We start from the raw sequence: 18394 nt of genomic DNA on the forward strand, positions 1-18394 counted from the left end.
TCAGTAAGATATAAAGTCTGTTTTATCAGGTAACAAACATTATCAGTGTCTGATAATCAATAATGACACATCAGTAATGACTTGTGCATCCATTTTTACATGACAGGGGAGACCTGAGATGGTAGTAACATTTTTTTATTTGAGCATCAGTAACTCAGGAGTTGTTTGTGGGTTGTAACACTAGCTGAGGATAGATGTAACAATGAGAGGTAATTTGCTGATCCACACTATCCAATTTATGAAAGAACTTTATTTGAGGATAAAGAATGAAAAGTTTTGAATAAAGTGAAGAATTTAAGATGACTAAAAAGATTACAAATAAAACATGACTGATAAATCCTGACAGAAGACAAAAGACTAAATGTGACAAAAACTTACTAACTAACTAACTAACTAAAATAAAAAAAAAAAAGCAACTAAGACTAAAACTGAATTGAAAATTCTTGCTAAAATTAACAGTGCTTCCCCAAACCAAATAAAGGGCAGGATATAAATGCTAATATTGCCCTAAACATATAGCAATGTTTTGGGTTCCTCACAGGGGACTGATCCAGTCCTAAGTTGTTGTTGTTTTTTGTTGTTTTTTAACATAATGTGACCCCACAAAATAATTTGGTGTGATAATAATACTGGATTTGAAAATAACTACATACAGTAGTAAGCTTGTTTTACTTGCTAAAGGTCATGCTAACATTTGCCACCTAGGTGTGTCCAGATAAGTTCACAGTTAAATCCAGCCTGTACAATTTTCTTCTCATGGTATAAAATAAGAAAATAATAATAATAATATATTTTTTAAAAAATCGCAGGAAGCTGGATGAAAGAATATCAAGAACCCCCCTAAAACATGTAAGAAATCACTTGTCCCAAACACAGTTAAACTGTGAAATACAGTCAGTTGTGCATTTGACTCATTCAATTATTTAATACAGTTAAGTGTACAGGACTTCCCTCCTTACCTCACCTCTTGCTGAATTTGTATTTTTTTTTAAGTAGAATTTCATCATTTTGTACTTTGTGCAACAGGTCAAATGAACTACACTTAAATTGCCCAAGACTGAACTCTAAGATCTCCCAGTTGACTCTTTATTTATAATCTATACTGACTGTGGTGAAGCGAAATACTTTCCACATCTTGGATGATTAATTGCTTTTTCTATTATTATTATTATTATTATTGTTAATTGTCCTGTTTTGGTGCCGTTTTCCACATTGTGGACAATAAAATTTAACCTAATCTAAACTAACCCAATGTACCTAATATTTTATGGCTCTCTCTTTATGGATCAACATTTGTTTTGTTTTTTATTATTCTATCAAATTTTGTAATTTATAACTTGGATTTGATTCACTTTTTTTTTTTACTATCAAGCACATTGTAATTTTGTTTTTGAAAAGTGCTATACTGATAAATTATTGTTATTGTAAGCATCCAGCCACTGAGAGAAACACCACAATCACAAACAGTAATATTACTATTTGTCTTTTCCCCTTAAAAAAGCTTTTTTAATAATAAGACAAGGTGCATTTGTGCATGATGTGTGTTTAAATTAATTTTCTTCTTACAAATCTTAAAAGTTGTGGTCAGTTTAGATATTTAATCCACTACAAAATAGTTTTCACCATAAGGGAATCTGGTGAATATAGACTATTAACGAATGTTTCCATATATATATATATACATATATTTAAATGTAACATAAACATAAGCTGATAAATGTCACAGCTGTTACTGGGGAACTTTCCATTGGTGTTTGTGCTCAGTCAGTATGCAGAGAGATGGGGAAATTCCAGAATCTGTTATTCATTTCCCAGCAGTGAGTCTACATGATGGTTTGTTGCAACACAGTGTTGTTTTTAGGAAAGACTTTTTCTCCATTTCATGCTCCTCCTTCATTATGAAATCCTGCCAAACTTATTGTATTTTCCCATAAACAAAGCTGAATTTAAAAAGCATCTACTTTTGTGGCATGTTACCACCATTAGCTCCTCACTCGCAGCGTCTATTTTTAGACGTCTTCACAGAACGCACCAAATTCACCGGAAAGTTTTTCTCTGTTTTTCTCTGTTTTTCTTTTTTTTTTCCTTTTTTTTTCTGCATTTGGCTTCCTGTCCTGACGCGCCCCAGTGTGACACTGTGATTGGCTGCTCAACGCACAACTTCCTCAAAAACAAAAACACAGAGCCATCAGCTGACTGTGTGTGCTGTTGTAGAAAGTGCAGACATGCAGGCGTAAACTTGTGTTTTAACACGCTGACTCGTCTGTAAATGTCCATGTAATCCCAGCGAGAGATAGACAGAGGAATGTTAACAGGAAGTGGAGGGAACTGCTGGTATCTGGAAGTACTCAGGAGTGAGTGAAGAGGTCGTCTCTCAGCCACAACAAAGAGTGAAATATGGGCAGTGAGTACCAACCACTGTCTTCAGCACAGTCATGCAGAAGTTTATTCATTGGTATGTACGTCATCCTGAGGTGTTATTTTCTATCTCATGAGGGGCATATATTACACTTAACAGATTTTTCTACATATTAATGGTAGAAATCTAATTACAACTATTGTATTTTATATCTGATAACGTCTGTTTTCTCTGTCATCCAGATATTACAGCACTGGCACCAGGGCCTGTATCTATCAAGCATTTCAGAATCCCTTCTAAGAGTTGTGTTCAAAGTTAAAGTAGGATTAAAATCACTTCCTCAAAACAGAACTTGAGGCTCATTTGTGAAGCTTCCTTCGCTTATTTTAAGCAATGACAAGAACTGGTTTTTACAACACACAGCTTCAAAGTAGAAAATGCTGTTGTTGTTTGTTTTGTTTTTTTAAAAAACTGCAGTTTGAAATTCTAAAAAGTGGAAAAATTAAAAATGCAGAAACCACTTTATTTCCATGTAATCCAATAACATTGTTGACTGAATTATTTAGGCTACGTATGCAGAACTGATGTCTCTCAATCATATAGCTTAGCTTTATTAGCTAGTGAAAAAATTCAGATACTGGATATATCTGCTGATGCTCTTCTTACAGAATAAAACATACAGAATATAGAGTATATACAGGACTCTAACTAGGGTGCTGGTTAACCTTGAAAGGTGTTTTCAAGGGTTGAAAAGTGCTTGGATTTTGGATAAAGTGCTTGAAACTGCTTGAACTTGTAATTGCATTACTTTCACAATAGCTGTAATTTTTTTTCTTTAATGACTTAAAACTTGCCTCTTGAAAAATAGGTCCAAACACGTGGAGCACATGAATGTACATCAGTGTGCTCCATTTGTGCATAAGCATATGTTGCTTGTTTTTCTCTTATTTTTCCATTTCAGTTAAAATATCAAGAGATATACAGCGGGTAAAGAAAAATTAACAAGTTAAATGAAGATGGAAAGGGTGGGCTGTCAGTATGAGGCATGTCCCTGATATTTTCCTCTCTCACTTCATTCTGTAATCTCCTTTAATGACTTGGATCACATTATTGTTCAAATAAATTAACAGAAAAATCTAAATTGAGCTCGCATTGGCCAGTAAAACACTAATCCCTGCTTCCATCTAGAGGTGCTCTCGGCCTGCGCTTGGAAAGTCCTGACGGCCATGGTGTTAACTTACCAGTCCCCCAACCCCCACCCAGCCCCACCCCCCATTGTAGCCAGATGGCTGTCACACAGGCGGTTCCTCGCCCAGACCATGCTGATTTCCCATCATTCTTTTGTTAATGAGGTCGTTAGCAATGCAACGGACAATTAAATTATCTCAATCTGGCATTTTCCTCATTTGTGTACTGTACAGTGTACTGTACGCTGTATCAAACTCAGCGAGTAACGCGGCTCAGCTTGACTGCTTCTGTCCCTCCATCACTCTCTTTCTTATGATTCATGTGCAGCCGGGAATTAAAACATCACCGACAGACGCCCACCACTGAAGCCATTTCCAGACAGTGGAGTGGTATGAACAGAGCTCTTGACAGGGCTTTGTTGGCACAGTCTCCTCTGTGATAGCAGGAGATCAGCGTCTCAAACTGACAAACTTTGCTTTAGAACATCATCATCGTCATCATCGTCGTCATATGGAAACAACACAGCCTGGAGCTGCCGCCGCCGCTGCACAGGGGAAGTTTTGTTAGCTGTTAAAACGTGTCGAGAGGGTGACTTCAGCCAGTTAGTCGAGCGCTCACCTTCATGTGAAACGCTGACACCGCTGACAGTTAATTATGGAAGTCACAGATCACGCAAACGTGTCAGCTCGGCTACGATTGACGCGCCGCATGTTTACATCTCTGTTGTAATGTTGTTCTCTAGTTATTTTCTCAGCTGCGGTGCATCTGTTACTTAGCTGCAGAAGTGCCCCGGGGCTTGCCATAATGATTGTAAACGCGGCTCAGGTTTGCAGGAATGAAATGTTAAAAAGGACTTGTGGATATAATTGGTGAACCTGCCATCACAGTAACTTTGGAAATATTTTCGGTCAGGCTGTTGAAACACGCAGACTGCCTGTTAGCTGGGCTGTCATGCTCTATATGTATGCCCCTGCATGGCTCCATTATTTTCTGCAGACTCTCCTGCACATACAAAATTATTCTGACAATAAGTGAAAACCAACTAAACCTGATATATTGTTAGACAGGAAGCAAACATATGAATTTTGACACCCAGTAGTAGTTGGGCAGTACCTCTCTAGAATGATGATTCACTCATTTTCAGGTCAGGTGGTTGTGTCACTGACATGGAGGTAAAGGAAGTGGCAGCCAGACACCACACATTAATCTAAAAGTGCCTGATTTTTTTACTTAAAGGAGAAATCTGTAATATATATACTGTAATCAATCATAAAATGACCACGATGTGTCATCAAAGATTACCACTATAACTGTTTTCTATGTCTGTTTCACATTAATCAGAGTTAAATTTAATGCTGATTTTTTGCAGAATGAGCAAGTGTCTGTTTATGACTTGTAAGAAATCAATAATAATCTTGTAGAAGGCGTAGATATTTATAACTGTTAAATTGAGTAAAATGTTAATGGAGTTTGGCAGGCAGGGAGACAGGCAGCCACTTAACTCATCGTCCACAGGGTGTTATTTCAGAGCAGTGGCCTTTACAGTGGAAATCCTTTGACAACACTTGAATGTTAATGTAGTGTTTTTAAGGTTTGAAAAGTGCCTGGATTTTGAAAGTGCTTGAAATTGTAATTGCATTACTTTCACAACAGCTGAAATCACAGAATTTGGACATTTTGGACATTCTTAAAAAATGACTCAAAGTGATTAATGGACTAATCAATCCGGCCACAGTCTTGTCACTCACACATATGTCTGTTTGCTCCACATGTTTGGACCTATTTTTCATGTCTTTCATGTCACGATTACTGTATTTTCATTGTTGATTAATCTATCAATCACTTTCTTGATTAATCAATTAGTTGTTTGCTCCATAAAATGTGAAACATGTTGATCAGTGTTTCCCAAAGTCCAAGATGACGTCCTCAAGTGTCTTATTTTGTCTACAGCCCAAAGATATTTGGTTTGCTGCCAGAGAGGAGTGAACAAACAAGAAAATATTCACATTTGCATTTTTACATTTTTTTCTTAAAATTTACTCACCCTGAGAAATCAATTATCAAAAAGTTGCTAATTAACTTACTCATTTGTTAATAACTGATTAATTGATTAATTCTAGCAGCTCTAATGGGATGGCAAATCTAGTAAAAAACAGGTGTGTTTTGAAATGTGAAACTTTGTTTTCCTTGAATGTGTTGTCCTGCAAAATACTGTCATGAAATATATTGTGGTTGCTTCCAGCACAATAACAAATGATTTAAACATTATATGTATATAAATATGTCATTTACCACAGCTGTGAGGTGCTGGAAAAGCTTGAAAATGTGCCTTGGAAGTTCTTGAAAAGTGCTGGAATTCAACTCTAGAAAAGGTGTAGGAACCAACAAGACAGTCTACGCTTAACAGCTGATCAACTTATAGTGAAGGGCTCGTTGCTTGTTATTGTGAATTTACAAGGTTGTGAGGAGATGTGGGGAAACAACTCGCTTCAACCATACATAGATCATACATTAAACAGGATTACAACCTATTTAATATACAATCTATGGCTCCAACTCACTATTTGCCCTGCTGTACTCATTTTTGCACATGCAATAGCTACATATTGCTCCTTTAACCAAACTGGATGTTGAGGGAAAAAAAAAAGTTTATCTGGCTTTTCTATTTCACAGCTTGTCTCAGAGATATTAATGCAAGGTGAGATATATGCCTGGTCAGTAATAAAATCTGCTTACACAGAATCTGATGGGTTCCATTAAAAACCCACCCTTTGATTAAAAGATTTTTCATCTGAAGATAGATTTTCACCTGAAGCAATCTGGTTCAACGAGAGGCCCAAAAGAGACAGGAGCTTCTGAGGCAGCAGTTTATTCCCCGTGCAGATGACAGCTAGCTCTCACTGCTGTCTCCCAGTGTTTTTATGGGATGAAACCAACAAATCTGGCTCCTAGCTACTGTCCAATATTCAGCTTCAAAAAAATCATCACTGACGGAGATATTGGCGAATTTGCCTGGTTAAATCAGACATGCTGGTTGAAGCACAAAGCAGCACAAAACTGTGAATGGATCTTGTGGCTGAACTCCTCGCAGCCCAGGGCCCGGACCACATGTCTGGCAGCGAGCGCATGATATATTCCACTGCTCACCTTTTATGTCCACTCCTAATTGAAGCGGGACGGATCATTTTACTGCCAGATATTAGGCAGCGTTTCAGCTGCGAGTTCAAAGCAGATGTTGCAAGTTGTGAAGGCAGCAAACAATGTGTTGTCGTTAACAATTAACAACTCCAGATCCTTCTTTTTACCCTGTTGCCAAACACAATCTTACATCAGGCCCGGCTCTGGCACGTATTACACATGCTGTTTAGATTTCACGAGCTAATTTAGAGAAATGATGAAGTATCCACTAAAACAAATTGGTGAAAATCTCGAGATTACAGTAGTCGTCTCAGTCATCTGACTGGGGACCACACCTCTCAGTGCATGCTGGAATATGCTTTAGCAAACCTGAGTGTGATATTTACATATAGTCACACTGTCTGGTGGTTGATGACACTTATAGACCTGTAAGTGATGAAAGTTTCATTCTGTGTCATTTCCACTGGGGGGGTATTTTAAGATGTTTGTCCATCCTCCGCATATTTGGAACTTTTTTTTTCTTTCCCGTAACAGTTATTTTCAATATCACTCAATATCTCCATCATTTTCTTGATTAATCAATTACTTGTTTGGTTGGTGGTTACTTGTTTGTTTTTGTTGTCAGAAAATGGTGAAAAATGTGGATCAGTGTTTCCCAGAGTCCAAGATGATGTTTTTAGAAACAAGAACCTAGAAAAGATTCACATTTAAGAAGCTACACTCAGAGATTTTATCTATTTATTTATTTATTTATTTATTGTGGCTCTAGCTGTGTAACTAGCAAAGATTCTCACACTGGGTGTGTAGATTTAAAAAAGCTGTTTTGACAGTTAAACAGTCCAGGGAGCAGTAGTGTCTAATACGAGCCAGGAAAGGGTCTCATAGATTATAAAAAATTGGCTGTGGCTCCCCTCAAAGAAAAGTTTATTTTCTTTAATTCAATCAGAACAGTAACTGTTTTCTTCAAAAATGGATTAAACTCATTAATTATCAAAAAACATTATCAAAATAGTTTGGTGATTTATTGTTATTATCTACAGAATTGTATGTAATCTAAAACAAAATATAACTTAACCTCACCACTCTTAATAAGGAGTGGTCATCAATCCCCACGTCCCAAAAAAAGGGACAAAAATACCACTTGGTTATTAATCACTCTACAATATCAAAACAGTGTTAGAAAAATAAAATACTGTATAATAATATTTGTGAAAAACGCACATATTCCTCAGGTTCCAGTTGTGGGGACCCTATAGCATATAAAAAAATATCAGTATCACGGATATACCCTCTACTACACTCCTGTCTCATCTAATAGATTTGTTTAACAACAGGTCAAAAGGCAACCTTTATTGTGAAAGGATCTGCTTGTCATGACAAGCCGTCAGAAACCCACATCACCTGTACTTGCAAGTTCTCATCACGTCCAGAGTTGTTAGCGTGTTTCAGTTGGTTGTGTCGGTGTTGGGGCCCACAGCTGTAAGTGAGTTCAGTGTCACTGCTCTCAACAACTCTGTTTCCAGCCACAACAAAACCACAGGATCAGAAAGCTCTGATGAACCCACTTCCTGCTCACTGGTCGTGTAAACACGTTAGCTAAGTCACCATGACAACATTAGATGGTGAAAATTGTTGTTTTTTTTGATAATATTTTTTATTTATTGTAGCTTTTTCAGTGCCAGTATTTTGTATTATTTTAATTATCACATTACATATTGTAGCTAGATTTAAATTCTCTGTAATAACTTTTACTTTAAGTTATTTAATATGATCACAGACCTCAAACTCAAGTCTTTCTCACCAGGTGTTGATACTGTTGTTCAATGGAAATGTTAGTCCAATAACTCATGGCCAGTAGTGTACCAGTAGGGACAAAGTCTGGTGCTTTTGTTATTTTTGGGATATTTTGTCGATTTAGTTTCCTGATTTGTCCACAGTTGGACCATCTGAAGCTTGAAGGTTGTAGATATCTGAGCAGTGCTAAGTGACTTTCTGAGAATTGTAACTTCAACTACAATTATGTTAAACCTGGTGAACTTGCAGAGTGTACAATCAAACATGTTGATTTAAAAGAAGATTCTAGCCACTGAAATTGCTAAATTCTCCATATTGTTGGACTTACAAAACAAATGGGCCCATTCCTGATCGCTGTATGGATGATGTGGGAGGACAGCATTTACTTTGTGTCGTCCCTTTATTGAATCAGCTTAGATATATTTTCTATATTGCCTCTAGCTTAACAATACAACATTCCACTATAAGACATTGGGTTATTTGGTGAAGGCTTTTCAATTTAATCTTCACTCTCTTCCTAAATGCATGTTCATGGCAAAACAGTAAAAACAGGCATGTAGTCCTCAGAACATCTGCATTCACTGTGTATTGAAATGACTCTGATATCTGAGAGAGTCTCTGAGGCTTTAATCATTATTTAAAAAACTGCTTTTGCCAAAAATAAGACAAAGTTAATTGTTACCTCTGTAGAATAAAAGTTGGAATAATAAACTGGTAATTTTGGTCTGGAGTAACAAATTGAAAATAAAAAACGATATCCTCGTCTTGTTCTGCATGTTAATCAGATATCGTCGACATTAGCGAAGGAGAAAACAAACAAATAATGAACAGCAGTTAGATGTTTTTTTCCCCCTTATTGTCACTCACCTCTGCACTGTTGCGTTTATTGTCTTGTCAGGAATGTCAACCTGCTTCAATTACTTTTAAAGCCCAGATTCACTTTGCCACACTCCCACTGGGAGCAAAATGAAGGCCTAATGCTCGGGGGAGCTGTACAGTGTGTGTTGAATGCTGCAAGAGGAAATAAAACACAGTTAAAGTGTGGAACAGTCTGTCTCGAAAGAAAAGATAATGATTGACAACTATGATCAGTTAACAATTTTTTGAGCTTCAATGAATCTTAAAGGAGAAATCTGTAATATATTACATGTAATGAATTCTAAAATAACCATGATATGTCATCAGAGATTAAGGAAACATGCTAAATTGAAATACTCACTGCTCTACAGAACTTTTTTGTACCTCTTTGAAATTTCTGTTCTGGGCCAGAATAACTGTTTTTGTTTGCCCATTTCATGTTAATTAGAGTTCTCTGAATGAGTAAGTGTCTGCTTATGAGTCAGAAGACATCTTTAATAACCTTGTAGGAGGCAGAGATGTTTATAACAGTTAAACTGAGCAAAATGATGGTTTGGAGAGTAATGGATTACATGTAACAGGATTACGTAATCCAAAATTAAAAAAAAAAAAGGGTACTTGTAATATATTACCATGCACAGTGCACACACAGCTTATCATGACCTCTAGAAAAAAAGAGCTTCACTGGGTGGAAATTTTGCAATTTTTTGTCTTTAAATCAATCAATCAATTTGCTCACAACAAACAAAAGAACAGCTTTGACAAACTAATAAACCAAGCAATGAACATGAAACACTGCAATTATTAATCTATTATTGATCAACTATTAAGTTAATCTGCATTTATTCAATTAATTGTTTTGAGTCTCTTTTTTTTTAAAGGAAAAAGTCCAAATTCTCTGATTTTTAGCTTCTTAAATGTGAATATTTTCTGGTTTCTGCAATACTCATTTTCAGACGCACAGTAGTTACATATTGTTCCTTTAGCGTTAGTCTGGGATCAGCCTTTGATGCATTGTGACATAAGTGCTAAACCATTCATAACCTCTATCTTCTCCTCGCCTTCCACAGAGACATCAGAGTGCTTTATATGCAGGGATGTTGAACTTCAAGCCAGTGACCCACTGAGGAATTTCTGTGACTGCAAGAATTTACTTGCCCATCACGTGTGTCTGTCCACATGGATCCAGAGGGTAAGAAAGCCTTTCCATGTAGGGAACCTTGATATTTTGAATTTCAGACTGGCTGGTTTTCCTCATCAGCCGTTTGAGGTGGGAAATGTCTGTGCTGGATTTCTAAAACTGAATAAATGTGTTTGCCATGTTAGCATTCCTTATTGAGACAAAACGTTGCTGTTTGCCTCAAGGTAATGAGCTACCTTTCAAATAGCAATACCAATTAGTTTTAATGAGGGTTGCTAACAATGATAACACGTCATCGTTATACAGTTGAAACACAGAGGCTGAAACAGTGAGAAGTGCCTCATAATGGACTGGCAGGGATCCAGGAAGCTATCATGCACCTGACACCTGTCACCTACTGCAAAGTATCTCATTAACATCTGTAGCACTCCTCCAACCAGCAGTTGTATGGACACAGTGGTCACTGATGTGGTGTTTTTGCACTGCACCTCCAAAAGATCACTTTACACCCTTCTCAGTTAATGAAATGTACGTTTCTGTAGGTGGCATACATTTCTCTTCCTGTTCAGTCGTGGTGCTTATTGCTGCTCATGCTAATTACTCTTCCTCCATTAATTCCCAGCCAACTGCTGCGGCTGCTGCTGCCAGAATTGTAAAAGTGTATAATTGCCTCTGTATAAGTATTTTCCCAGAAGTAAAAAGTAAAAGCTAAAAAGTGAGCAAAGAGGTGTGTTGATGTGGAAATGTAAATTTAACTGCAGATTTTTACACCTCAGCTGCAGTTTTCCACATAAACCTCTTCTGTATGCAAACACCAAACAGCAGACTGGCAAAGTTAGCAACTATCTCTCTGAATACATTTAAACGTTTAGCTATGAACAGCCAGATATCTTTCTCAGAAGTTGGTGGAGACCAAAACAGAGCCAAAAGAAGAGTGAATTCTATTTAAATTTGCCAGGTTACCAAAAACATCACTCCAAACAGTTGATAATATTGTCTGTTGGATATGTAAACAGGCATTTGCCCCAATTAGTATAATAGATTAAAGCTTTTATATGTAACATTTCTGTTTTAAAATTATTAAAAACACTGAACATATGATATGTATTTTGTTGAGTTGTGTACTTACATTCTTCCAGATGTTTCCTACAATGTTCAAACGTAGAGAAATCCATAATATATTCAAGGTAACAATGTATTTCCTGTAAGCCATTGCTAGCTAGTTGCTAACTGCTATAACTAACACAAGATACTTATGATGAAGGAAGGAAGATTGAAACTTTAGTATTACCTCATCCATGTCATCAGGTAGGGTGGTTGTTTAAAAGTGAAGAATAAAACTCCCATGATCCCACACTACTTCACACTGTGTCACAATCAAACATGTCTTTTGTTATTATTTTATTGTGAGAGAGAGACTCAAGGTACAATAATACCACAATAAAGAGTCCACATTGTTTATTGCAATATTAAAAGACAAAGAAAAATGATTACTTGAGGAAATCTATTAAATAATGAAACTGAGGTGAACAGGAATTTTTATTTGTACGTAATTTTCCTTCTGTGATAAAAAAAAAATAATAATAATAGCAGCCAGTTTTGGCATGAAATGTCTTTTGCAACTGAATATACATAATTCAAACATTCATTGCCAAACAAAAACAAAGCAGCAGTCAGTAGTGCTTAGAATAGATTAGAGTAGTCCATAAAATAAAATAAAATAATGAATATCTTTGAATAATGGTTAATTAACCATGTAATATCACAGTAGATATCATAAGAGCATTGAGATATTTTTACATTATGATATTCTATATATTGCTAGATTGCAACTAATGATTATTTTCATGATTGATTAATCTGTTGATTATTTTCCAGATTAATTGATTATCAGTTGATTTCTGGTTTGGCGTCAGAAAATGGCGAAAAATGTTGATCGCTGTTTCCCGAAGCCCAAGGTGACGTTCTCAAATGTCTTGGAAAGTCAAAAACACAAAGAGTTTCATTTTATTGTCATAAGAGGACAAAAGAAACCAAAAAGATATTCACATTTGAGAAGGTGAATTCAGAGACTTTTCAATTAAAAATTACTTAAATGTTAATTGATTATCAAAATAGTTGTTGATTAATTTAATAATCAATTAGTAATTGATTAATCGTTGCAGCTCTAGTTACATCCTGATTCACTAGTAATTGGGAGCTCCACTGTGTAAACACTTGTATTTAGTCTAATGTTGCTCTGGGCGACCTTTGTCAGGCCTGACAAAATAACCCTGATGAGGTCATCACAGTTGTCTCAGCTTGGACATTTTTTTACTCAAAGGACTGTGTTACAGACACTGTTGAGTTGCCATAGGGGAAGTAGGGGTTGGAGAAAATTTCTATCAAGTATCTTTTTTTTCCCCCTAAATCTATTTTTTTGACAGCTGAATGACTGATTTGATTGGCTCTCTTAATTTTGGCCTAATATGTTATTGTATTATTTTCTTCTGGCACCAGCTTCCTGAGCAGGAACAGCTAAATGTGTCTTTCAACTTAAATAAGTATTTTACTACTTTATTTTGCAGTAAGTAATGATGCGGCTGAAACAAAAGTCAGAAAGACTATAGATTATTCTGTTTCGTTTATGTTGTTGCTTGATCTCATCTTTAAATCTCAATTGCACAATTCGCTTCTTTTCTTTTACTTACTGAGGTATTTCTACTGTTATTCTGCAAATAAATAAATAGATAAGAATTGCAATTTGCTGCAGTAATTCAGCACTCAAGCATTGCAATAGTATATCGTCCCGGCCCTGATGGGAAGTGTAGTATCAAGTATTTATCCAAACTAGGTACTTAAAGTCAAAAAATGTAGGAATCTGCTCTTCCAGTTTGGACCAGTATGTTTTAAATGTAGAGCTGCAGCGATTAATCAAATAATCTATTATTAAATGAATTGACAACTACTTTGATAATTGATTAATCCATTTTAATATTTTTTTTAAAGAAAAGAATGCCCAAATTCTCCAACTCCAGCTTCTTATATTTGAATATTTTCTGGTTTCTTTACTCCTCTCTGACAGTAAACTGAATATCTTTGAGTTGTGGTCAAAACAAGATGTTATCTTAAGCTTTTGGAAACACTGATCAACATTTTGCACCATTTTCTGTCATTTTACAGACCAAAGCAACTAACTGATTAATCGGGAAAATAATCGCAGTCAACAATGAAAATAATGGTTAGTTGCAGTCCTATTTTAATGCATATCCCACAAGTCCCCCAGTTTCACAGAAGTGCAATATTAAGTCACTCGAGTACTGTTCTGACCAGAGAGTCAAAGAACATATAAACTGAAAATCAATGCAATCTGTGTCACTTATATCACATCTATAGGGGGTTTTCAGAATGTCTGCTCCCATATGATGTACACACAACTCTGAATGATAGCATCTAGATCTAATCCTGCACCACCATATACTGCATCTGTAGATCACTGTACTGTACGTAACATACGAACTGCTTATTATCACATACAATCCTTGTACATTAATTAAAGATAAAATGTGCGTCTGCTGTTTTGCCGTCCACTCCTGTGAGCTCCTGGTCTCTTTGGATACTCCACAAGTGGTAGACAACATGCTACAGTGGGACCTTTCATCTGCACCACCCAGCTGTCAGAGTGAAGAGCCACTTCCATTAAGTGTGTGTCTTCCCACTATACAATTATATACAGACACACAGGCTCAGGCTCATGAAGCAGACGCGCGCACACATACACACACAGAACCCCGCTCTGTGCTGAGAGTGTGTGCCAATGCTACAAGACTACTTTAGGGTTTTTTTGTGTGTGTGTGAGAGAGAGAAGCAGACAGAGGGAGAGCGTGCGACCTTTTAGAGTGCTCAGGGTAGGGAGGCCCTTTCCCTTTTACGGAACAGAAATCAGCAATTGACCTGTCACTTTTGCTCTGATAGCCATCTCTGGAAAGCAGGTCATGCACATATGTCTAAAGTGCCTCTTAACCGCATTTTATGAAGCCAGAAAATGTAATCCAATAATGATTTGACTTGCGAGAGAGAGAGGGGGAGAGAGCTAGCCAGCTGGGAGTGATAGCATGCGCCGTTACCACTGCTAAAAGCAGCTCGGAGAAAAAAAAAAAAGGGCAAATTCCGCGTCATTATTTCATTTCAGCCACAGCAGTATCACGCAGATGTTGTCACTAAACAGCGGGGACGGCTGAATTCAAACACAACAAAACGGCGCTGGCATTCATTTCTGCAACTGTTGATGCCTGCTTCAGTGTGATCTCCAGCAGTAGAGGACTATCTGAATGATTATCATCTGCACTGAGGATAACCATACGCTGTCTTTTTTTAGCCTGCCTCATTTGTGCCCCCACCCCTTCCCCTTCCCAGGTTCCCAAAGACAAATAGCATAGCGCAAAACTAATTAGTAACCAGGAACTAGTTAGGAGATGCCCTTTGAAAAACATGTCCTGAGGCAGGATTTAAATATAGGGACAGAGTCAGTGACTGAGTGCGCCTAGGAGATCCCGGCCTCCAGGCGCGGCAGCACTTTGACCCCTGACCCTCATTATGGGGAGCGCATTCCTGGAGGGGTGAAACCCCTCGCAGCACAAAGTACAAGGGCATGGGAGGACTGTATGGCTCGCACCGCACCAGCCACCAGAGTGTGGCCTGGTGTGTCTCACCGCCCAACCCAACGACGGCTTGAGAATGCGCAGAGCAAGGGCGCAGGCTTTTTTGGAAAGTAATGGTATACTCTGGCTTTCCCAACAGATAAATATGTTTTTCATTTTGATACATCTGGTTTCACTCCATTGAGGTTAATGGGAATAGTATTGTGCAAAAAATTGCTCTTCAGCGTTTGTAATTCCATCCGTCTGAAATAAAACACATAGTTTGGGGGGGGGGGAGCGATGCTAACAACTTGCTAGCTAAAAATAGCGTTGATTCTGTGGAGAGTGAAGCATTGACTAGAGTGTGAACAGATGAAAAACATAATGAGAAGTTTACAAGCTGACATGTTTTAGATATGTTTTTCATATGTGATGAAAGTGTGTTTATGTCAGCGTGACTGAGTGTGCATGCCTATATTTCCCTTTAATTGCGAGTGGTGTGAATAGTGAGTTAAGCCACCACCACCCCCCCCTCACCCTCTCCTTCCCTTACTCTCTCTCTCTCTCTCTCTCTCATGGGTTGATAATTCTCATCACTGCAAACAGACTTGGTTTACATTCATTAGCCCAACACTCACAGCAATCAGGCCACAGTGCCAGGGGCAATGGTCCTCTTTATAAAATCACATTGCCTAATAGCAGTGTTCTATAATTATATGCCATTAACATCTATCAAAATGTGCTCCTACATGCCATGCATATTAGCAGCGGATTTGGCAGTTTGTGTTTGTACAAATGCTTGTTCTTGTTATTAGCATCTTCAGATAGTTAGCACCAGCTTGAAGATTATTGCCAACGTGTTATTTTTGTTTCATGTGCAGTTCTGTCATGTGAAGTGGAACATCAAGTGTATGCATTAAAACAACATCCAGTTATAGATGTAGAACTATTAGTGGTATAACTATGTATGGAGTGTTGTAATATCTCATAAAAAAGTCTCAATGCTGTGCCAGACTGCTGATATGTACCATGATATACAAGCTTATTTTACCTTATGTTATTTTATTATTGTATTTTATGAAAGGATTGCTATGGACTGACTGTTTTTGTTTTGCATTACACATGCTTAAGTCATGACTGACTGCTTATTTTATTTTAGTAGTGAAGGAAACAGGGCAGCAACTAATGACTACTTTGATTGTTGATTAATCTCTTGATTATTTCTTGATTAATCGATTAGTTGTTTGGTCCATAAAATGTCACAAAATGGTGAAAAATGCTGATCATTGTTTCCAAAAGCACAAGATTACATCCTCAAATGTCTTGTTTTGCTCACATTCCAAATATATTCAGTTTTACTGTCATAAAGGAGTAAAGAAACCAGAAAATATTCACATTTCTGAAGCTGGAATCCGAGAATTATGACTTTTATTTTCTTTTAAAAAAAAATGCTCTAAACAATAAATTGAATATAAAAATAGGTGGCAATTAATTTACTTATCAATTAATTGTTGCAACTAAAAGGGAAAAAGAGGAACTTCAAGATAAAAGGAAGAAACAATTTTATACAAATAAAACATAACGTACATTATTATTTAATAAAGGACATTTTTTCAAGTCATTATTTTTCTTAGGGTTTTAGTCACAATAAATATCATATTGTAAACTTTTTACCGTGATATTATTTCAACTTGAGATTTTGGTATTGTCACATCCCAACAAAATATTAGGGCTGTGCACTGGCAAGAATCGGCAATAGGATGCGTATCACCCCCACTTGAGTACAATAAATATATTTGTTGAAAATATAAGAATTGTGTGAGAGAATCGTGATTTTATTTCTTAAGGAGGAAAACTGTGTTTTGACATTTTAGCAAGAGTCGTGCAGCCCTACTGTAAGCAAGGTGATATATTATTTTTTTATTTTCAGGAAAACTGTCACAGTATGAAGCACACACCATCATATGCATGAAATCAGATTTATTTTTTCAATCAGAACAGTGAAGAACAACACAACAACACAAAATGAACCACTGCCACAAATCTTTGCATGTATCATGACATCACGATACAGTTTTTTTGAGAATTGATACATTATCACAAAACATGATATTGTGATACTCTAAAATACAATGCAAAATGTTGTGTTTGCTGTTTTGTTTTTGCATTTTTTGTCAATGTTTACTGAAATGTTGTGTTTGCGGTTTTGTGAGATGTTCTGTTTTGCACCTCAGGGCCACCATACCATACAGGTTTTTAGCACTGTAATTAAATTAGCATTATTATGCAGAATGCACCTTTGGGTTGAAGATGCAATCACATTTTCCCAAACAGACGTAATTAGTTTATTGATCAAAACACAAACAAATGATTTGTCACTCATGCGTGTCATCCTACAGTAAGTCCAGCTTTGTTGTTCTGGTGTTTCACCGTCACTAAATTACTTGTGATTATTGTTTCCTTGCAGGGATGTGGGAGTGAAGACAGGCTGCGATGCATTGTCTGCAAGGCCAAGGTAAGTGTATTGATGTGTGTCTGTGTTTTGAGAGGGGGGGGTTATACAGATTCTGTGAGATATCTGATGATGTCTCATTCTTTTAATCTTACTGTGTGAAATAGGGGTATAGCGAGCATTTAAACAAACACCAGTTAAGTCATTAAACAGTGGCTGCATCTCACAAAGCAGATTTAAACAGAGCAGATCCATAATACTAATAAGCAATCAGGTCTTTGTTTTGCTCCGTGATTTAGCTGGTTTGCCAGCAGTTGTGTTGCTTATGAGCTGTAAGCTGTCTTTTATTCCTTATTATTGCAGCAGAACACTCGCTGCGGAAAAGGAGGGAGAAACATTACAATATTTGGCAAAGGATACAAGCCATGTAATGACAAAATCTGTATTCATTTCATGAGCAGAAATTAATCACGCTTTCCTGTGGTACATTCCTAATGCAAATTTTCCGTCAACACATTGTGTCTTATGTTTGTGAGTTTATTCGTATGAAATGGTGGAGCTGATGTGTCATCACAGATGGGGTTGCATGCTGGATAAGGTGGCCACATTACTAACCATCTCAGATTAGGAAGTATGCTGTTGATGTGTTGTATGTATTCATGCTTGTGCCGTGGGTCAAAGCATCAGAAGCTGGCGACTGACTGTTTTATTCATTGTTTGCTCTGCGGCGGCGGGTTGAAAATGTGATCTTTGCTGTCTGTTCTTGTGTGTATGTAATGGGAGGGATCCACTCTGCAGAAGAAAATGTCACAGTAACTCTGACGACGACCTTTCTTCAGGATTTT

The 18394-nt window shown here is 37.0% G+C and overlaps 1 protein-coding gene across 2 annotated transcripts in view; it reads left to right on the top strand.

The window, feature by feature from the left end:
• Positions 1-1754: 1754 nt before the first annotated feature.
• Positions 1755-18394, top strand: part of LOC146323523 (uncharacterized) — a 94927-nt gene continuing 78287 nt past the window's right edge. The window contains exons 1-3 of one of the 2 annotated variants that reach the window (XM_084722513.1): positions 1755-2455; positions 10408-10529; positions 17565-17612. In XM_084722513.1, the coding sequence (XP_084578639.1) occupies positions 2398-2455; positions 10408-10529; positions 17565-17612 (228 nt within the window). In that variant the 5' untranslated portion in view covers positions 1755-2397. The remainder of the gene's footprint in view (positions 2456-10407; positions 10530-17564; positions 17613-18394) is intronic. The other variant, XM_084722514.1, reaches the window with a different exon arrangement.

This window comes from Lutjanus erythropterus, chromosome 7 (assembly GCF_056507025.1).
Source record: "Lutjanus erythropterus isolate fLutEry1 chromosome 7, fLutEry1.hap2, whole genome shotgun sequence".
In the NCBI taxonomy this organism is placed as follows: Eukaryota; Metazoa; Chordata; class Actinopteri; order Lutjaniformes; family Lutjanidae; genus Lutjanus; species Lutjanus erythropterus.